At 35.5% G+C, this 6,773-nt stretch overlaps 1 protein-coding gene across 1 annotated transcript; it reads left to right on the plus strand.

The window, feature by feature from the left end:
• Positions 974-5,656, plus strand: LOC109844921. Its single transcript, XM_020414094.1, has 7 exons — positions 974-1,393; positions 1,478-1,564; positions 1,660-1,872; positions 2,777-2,941; positions 3,174-3,227; positions 3,333-3,479; positions 5,143-5,656. The coding sequence occupies exons 1-7, from the start codon at positions 1,211-1,213 to the stop codon at positions 5,518-5,520; spliced, it is 1,227 nt and encodes a 408-aa protein (XP_020269683.1). The 5' UTR covers positions 974-1,210; the 3' UTR covers positions 5,521-5,656.

A 6,773-nucleotide genomic window follows, 5' to 3' on the forward strand; every position in this document is an offset into this window, starting at 1 on the left:
TCTCTCTTTTCCGTGCTCAAAATATCCCATTGACTGCGCCAAAGAAACCCTAAAACTTGTTAGTATTTATACCAAACACCAAACCAATTTAGAACAAGAAACAACTTAACCTGGACCTGACCCGACTGACGGTACAGGGTATGGCGGTCGACCGCGGTGGCTGACCGCACCAAGTCCAGACTCGATTCTAGGGTCTGTGCACGAATTCGGTCGACCGGCCTTGTACCACGGTCGACCGAACAACTCCAAAACTGTTCCCCCTGTGTCCAAAACCTGTTCTTCACCAAATATTTCGCCGATTCTACACTTACATGACCGCCAAATTATGGATGGGCCTCATGTACTTTTACTGTTGCATGTAAACCCTTAGATTCTTAACTCCTTTAGTTTCAAATTAATATTTGGCTTCATAAATTAAAACAAATGAGCTTATAAAATGATTTACTTATTACAAACTTGCATAATGATCATTGCATATTATTAAAATATAAAACCATAACCCTTAATCCTCACTATAAGTCTAGAGTTTTGATGCAGGGATAGCATCTTAGGATATGATACCAAGGTCGTCCAGGTTTTCATTATGCGGTGTGTATGAGTCTAGGTTTCTGAGTTTTGGTTTAATTGCAGGGTCCTTTGAAGATGGCTGATCCAATACCAGATTCCGCAGCTGCCACGGTTGGAACTAATGAAGCAAATGATTGACCTATTATATCATCCAAAAAAACAGAAAAAACCAAAAAGTTCGATAAGAGAAATGGAGGAACTTGGTACTAAGCACAAACTTTTGTGTTTGATAGTGAGATGACTTATTCTCATCCACTCATTCAACTACGGGGGCCATATTCACAAACAATAGAAGTGCAGCGAGCATATTCGCAATGTGGCAATGTTAAAGGGGTCTATCCACAATTAACTCATTTTTATCAGGCTTCTATGCTTTTTTTTTCATATATTGAGCAGACTAAGCTTTGGAAATGGTGAGAGTTGGTGTGGGTTTAATTCTATGAAATTGTAGTTAGTGTGGTTAAAGACAAAAGCTCATTAGTAAGCGAGAGCTTGATTAAATCAAAGTTTTTAATAAGGCAAGAGGGTCCAAAAATATGATGAGACTCACACAGCAAGAAGACAACTACACCAATGTCCACAGATAAAGACAGTGGTAGACATAGCTCTAGAAGAGGGATCAACACACCAAAATTCTTCAGAAATGGCTTCTTCTAATGTTCCAATCATTACTTTCTTTGTTGGTTTCCTTCTCCTTGCCTCCTGCTCCTTGGCTTCACAAGCCAAAAACTCCACTGAATTCAAACCTGCAAAAGAGCTCCTCAAGCTAAGGAGAATAAGAGCACATCTTAAAAAAATCAATAAGCCTTCTCTAAAGACAATTCAGGTACTCTACATCTCTCTCTCTCATGTAATTTATTTATGTCATCGTAAACTTAATATTTCTCATCAAATTTTCTTTTTTGAACAGAGCCCAGATGGTGATATTATTGATTGTGTTGCTTCTCATCTTCAACCAGCATTTGATCACCCTAAATTAAGAGGACAAAGGCCATTGGTGTGTTTAGAATTATTTTTTGGTTATGGGTTTTTTTTAGAGAACTGAAGGATTAATGTTTTTTTTGTTTTTTCTTTTTCTTTTTTTGGTTGCAGGATCCACCAGAGAGGCCTAAAAGCAACGAGTCAATTACAGAAGAAATGGTTGAGAGTTTGCAAATGTGGAGAGATTCTGGTGAGTTTTGTCCAGAGGGAAGCGTTCCTGTTAGAAGAACTACAGAAGATGATATTTTGAGAGCGAGCTCTGTTAGGAGATTTGGGAGGAAATTAGCCAGAGTTAGGAGAGATTCTTCTGGCAGTGGCCATGAGGTATTTACCTCTAAACCTTCTCTCCAAATTTATTTATTTATTTTTTTTATCATTGAGATTAAGCTAGCACTTATTCCTCTTCCTTATAACTAGACACGAAAGAATAATACAACATCATCAAACACTATCCAAAATATTTGTGTTGGCTTCATAAATCATATTCTTCCACTCCACCAACTTTAGCACTAGTGACTACATTTCTGAAAACTTTTAATTTTGTTTTGTTTCTGAGATTTTAAAAGGCTTTTCATCCTAGATCATAGCGGCTTTGTTTCCCTTCAAAATATTACAGGTTAGATTTCAAAAGTGTTTTATGAATATTTTTTATAAGTTTATCTGCAAAATATGAACTTAATGAAATGGGTATCTAGGGGAAATTTTGGATATGTTTGCTTAATGCATAGTACTTTTATTAACCTTAATGGAAAATACTGATTCCATAAATATAAGGCTGAAACGTGGGCCCCCTACATCCCTGAAATTAATAACAGGCCCTATACGTCAATGTCTGAGTAGCTACATTGTAGTCCTCAAATTTCAATATAGTTTTCACCATTGTTGTCGGTTGTAGCTCCATTTACCAAATAAGGATTAATCAGAGCCTAAACACAAAATATTTTGTAAAACATGAAAAGTCCATATCTTAGTAGTTAGTTGTTAAGTGTTTGTTAAAAACTTGCATTTGACTCAACTACTTAATTTGTTTGTTGAAGGCTTAGTTGTGTCTTATATTTTAGTTGGCCTAACTTAGAGAAGTTTAAGTTGTTTAAGAAAGATTAGTTAGCATCCAAGTATGCAGAGAAGGGACTGAGAATTTCAGACTTAATTAAGTTAATTATAAATTGAAACTTGACTAATTTTTTTTTTACTTGCACATGACATTTTATCTATACTCTGGATGCAGCATGCAGTTGGTTATGTAAGTGGAAATCAGTACTATGGGGCAAAGGCTAGTCTAAATATTTGGGCACCGCGGGTGACCACTCCTTCTGAGTTCAGTTTATCACAAATTTGGGTGATCTCAGGATCGTTTGGGGGTGATCTCAACACCATTGAAGCTGGTTGGCAGGTGATTAGGAAATTATAGTTTTTATATAATTTATGTTTGCCTAAATTATGCACAAAGTACTTGTATTGTACTCGCCGTTGACAAATCAACCTTAAAATTTAGTCAAGCTTCAATTAAATGTGACCGTGAAAAACTTTGAAAATATTAATGACAGTTAATATATTTCTATATTAGCTAAACATAAAATAAAACTAGTGTATTTGACCTAAGGGATCTGCTACTATGTTTACAGGTTAGCCCACAATTATATGGTGATAACCTTCCTAGGTTCTTTACTTATTGGACGGTAAGTAGAATGTTTTATTCTTCGTCAATTGTTTCTAATCTCCTTAATAATGGTTATTTTAGGAGTACTTATTATAATACCTGCATATTTGTCAAAATCGTACAGAGTGATGCATATCGAGAAACTGGATGCTACAATCTCTTGTGTTCAGGCTTTGTCCAAACAAACAATAAAATCGCTATTGGAGCAGCTATCTCCCCCAGATCAAGATTTAATGGTGGCCAATTTGATATCAGTCTCTTAATATGGAAGGTAATTTCAAGCTGAGCAATCTTAATCATAAGATACTAGCGGTTTATGACGTTGAAAACAACGTGCGTCATTAGATTAATTTCCTGAGGATGTTTTATTTGACTTTGAGCAAAGTTCTAGCATGCCATATGCCAGACGTTACAGATACACAATGCATCTTGTGACTAGCATTCTTTTAACATTTGCATACCGGCATCAGAGCTCGCCGCATGCCTAATTCATAAAAATCTATGTTAGAATTAATATAAAACTATAATCTTTAATCTTCACCATAACTTCGGAGTTTTGGTGTAATGGTTAGAGGAACTAAATTTAAGATGGTATCAGAGCAACCCAGGTTTAAATCCCACCGGTCACGAATTAAATGCGGATTTTCTAAAAATTGACACCGCTACGTGAGTCCAGGTTTCGACCCATAAAAAAGTACGTTCAACCTGCGGGGGCATGTTAGAATTAATATAAAACTATAATCCTTGATCCTCACCATAACTTCGGAGTTTTGGTGTAATGGTTAGAGGAACTAAATTTAAGAATCTAAAAATGTCAAAGAATTTGCATGTGTTTGTAATGAGCTCCAAACAAAGTCAAAATTTGCATCGGCAATAATTAAAACTTAGAGGACAGATTCTTACTTTAACATTCACCAAACTTTCACGCACGGGCTAAAATCTAGCCCCTGAACATTAACATGATAACCCCCAATTTTGAGAAATAAATCACACCTGATCGCTTAGAATCAAATGATGCATACATCCGTCAACAAGGTTGCTCTATGCTTAAAACATGCTGCATAGTGCCGCTAGCAATGATTCTAATACTGTCTCATCAATAATATGCCATCTTCACGCTAACTATAAAATGAATAGCTCCAACAAACTGTCATATGTAGGTTCCACTTATAGTACTACCGATGGATCTGATACTTCATGGATAGTGGTTGCCACTTAAGAAGTTATACAACCAAAAGGATGAAGCATATATGATGATGGTACACAAAAAAAAAAGGAGCCTGCACCAATCTTTTTCGCGGTGGAGACTTTAGGGACCATGCAATATGAATCTGTTGGTTTTTTGTCAATGTTTGAAGATGTAAATTCGCAACTTATTTTCATAACATGATATATCTAAAAGTATAATAATAATAAATAAACATAATTCCATAACATGGACCCTGTAACTTTAGAAAGGGTTAATTGCAGATAGAACCCCCTGTACTATCGTCAAATTGAACTTACTGCCCATGTAGTTCTATTGTTGTAGATAGACACCCTGGCTGAAAGAGCTTACGGAGTAGTGAAAATCTACTGACCCCGTAAGAGGATAAGAAATTCACTCGGTCTACAACAATATAACAAGAGGCATAGTACGTAAGTTCAATTTGGTGATAGTACAGGGGTCTATCCGCTATTAATGGGTGAAAATAATAGTGATAGTTCTAATTTAACGTTAATCAACTAGGCACGATAATTTCACGATAAAAGTGGTTACATGTTAAATACTTCAAATCATGAAATTAATTGATTTGTGAACCTGTGGAGAATGTCTAAATGGTAGTTTGAACAATCAGTTATATGCAAACTACCCTTCTTAAGCTAGTATTTTCTTCAATAGAAACATACAGTTAGAACTTAATTGATTTGTAATTGGTCTGTTCCATGTTTAGGATCCGAAGCATGGACATTGGTGGCTAGAATTTGGCTCAGGTCTACTAGTAGGCTACTGGCCTTCATCCTTGTTCAATCACTTAGCAAAACATGCAAGCATGGTTCAATTTGGCGGAGAAATTGTGAACTCTAGATCTTCAGGAGTCCATACTTCCACTCAAATGGGAAGTGGTCATTTTGCAAATGAAGGATTTCGCCGAGCGGCCTATTTTCGCAATTTACAAGTTGTTGATTGGGATAATAACTTGATCCCTTGTTCAAATCTCAAGCTCTTGGCTGATCATTCAAGTTGTTATAGCATTCAAGGAGGGGTAAATAGAGTATGGGGGAATTATTTCTATTATGGGGGTCCTGGAAGATGTATGAGATGTCCTTAGAAATTTAAGAGATTCTTTTTGGTGAGGGTTATTGATTTTATTTTACCATTAACTTTCGGGTTTTTTTTGTTATTAACAGATGATTGAGTATATTGTACAACTTTCAGGGAGGAGTATGTAAATTTCGAAAAAGATATATAGTGAATATATACCATGGTTTCTGGCGTATCTTTCCTTTATTAATTAGTATAGAAGAGTGTATAACTATAGATACTATCAAAAAACCACAGAAGTCAAACTGATAATTCCTTTAATTACTGTTGATTAGGAGTTATTATATGCTCTTAAAATTAGGTATATATACTGAATCTATTCACTGAAGTTCAAGTTCAGAATTTGTTTAAGTAAGTTCTCTCCATCAATTAATTTGCCGACCACTTCTCTCAGTTACAGGAAACTTGTGAATAAACAAATGACTCTGTGTGTAATTAACCTATTTCCTTCAGAATTTCTACATACAAGGCACTCATTTTTTAAGTGAGTAGCAGTTCTAGACAGCTAAAGAAATAATCTACACACTTAGAGTTGACAACCCTGAAGTTAACAAAGTCTAGTAAGAGCATCTCCAACAACTTCTCCATCTTCTTGAAATACTCAATTTTAGGGAATATAGAGCTTTTTTTTTTTGTCCAACAGATTCCCCATCCCATTCTCCAAAATAGGGAAGGAGGAGAAAAAATAGGGAGCCTTCCCCAAATCTGCAGCATTCTTCAAATTTTTGGGGAGAGCTTTATTATTGTAATAAATGCGATTTTTCAAAATGGGGAAGCTGTTGGAGTTGGAGCAAAAATAATTTGGAGAATATGACTTTTGTTTCTTCATTTTGGAGAAAATTTTGGGGAAGCTGTTGGAGATGCTCTAAGACATATAGCTCTCATATTATCGTGTGCAAGTAATATGGATGTAGTTGTAAAGGACTGAAAAGTCATAAATTAAAATAATTATTTAAGGGGTACAATAACTTTTGACACAGATTTGCTTGGAGATGAAGGTACCTACGTATTAAATGTACATGAATATGATGCAGTTTTCATCTTCAATTTATTGATTAGCCAACTGCCTGGGAATTTAAAAAAGTTATGGAGGTTGGTAATCCATAAACACAATAATAAATACTGTAGGGTAGGACTCGTAGGTGATAGATGAGTTCAAATCTCTGTGAGACATTGAAGTCTGAACTTTGCTTTGAACGGTAAGTAATAAACCACTAAAAAGCCTTGGTCGTCAACCCCATGCATTTGGTAAAACAATAC

This window comes from Asparagus officinalis, chromosome 6, assembly GCF_001876935.1.
Source record: "Asparagus officinalis chromosome 6, Aspof.V1, whole genome shotgun sequence".
Lineage (NCBI taxonomy): Eukaryota > Viridiplantae > Streptophyta > Magnoliopsida > Asparagales > Asparagaceae > Asparagus > Asparagus officinalis.

What these genes read in the sequence shown, in the direction of transcription:
- LOC109844921 (XM_020414094.1), top strand. Translation starts at nt 1,211, where the DNA reads ATGGCTTCTTCTAATGTTCCAATCATTACTTTCTTTGTTGGTTTCCTT. An exon ending in CTTCTGGCAGTGGCCATGAG is followed by an intron (nt 1,873 to 2,776) that starts GTATTTACCTCT and finishes CTCTGGATGCAG; the next exon opens with CATGCAGTTGGTTATGTAAG. An exon ending in TCAGTCTCTTAATATGGAAG is followed by an intron (nt 3,480 to 5,142) that starts GTAATTTCAAGC and finishes TTCCATGTTTAG; the next exon opens with GATCCGAAGCATGGACATTG.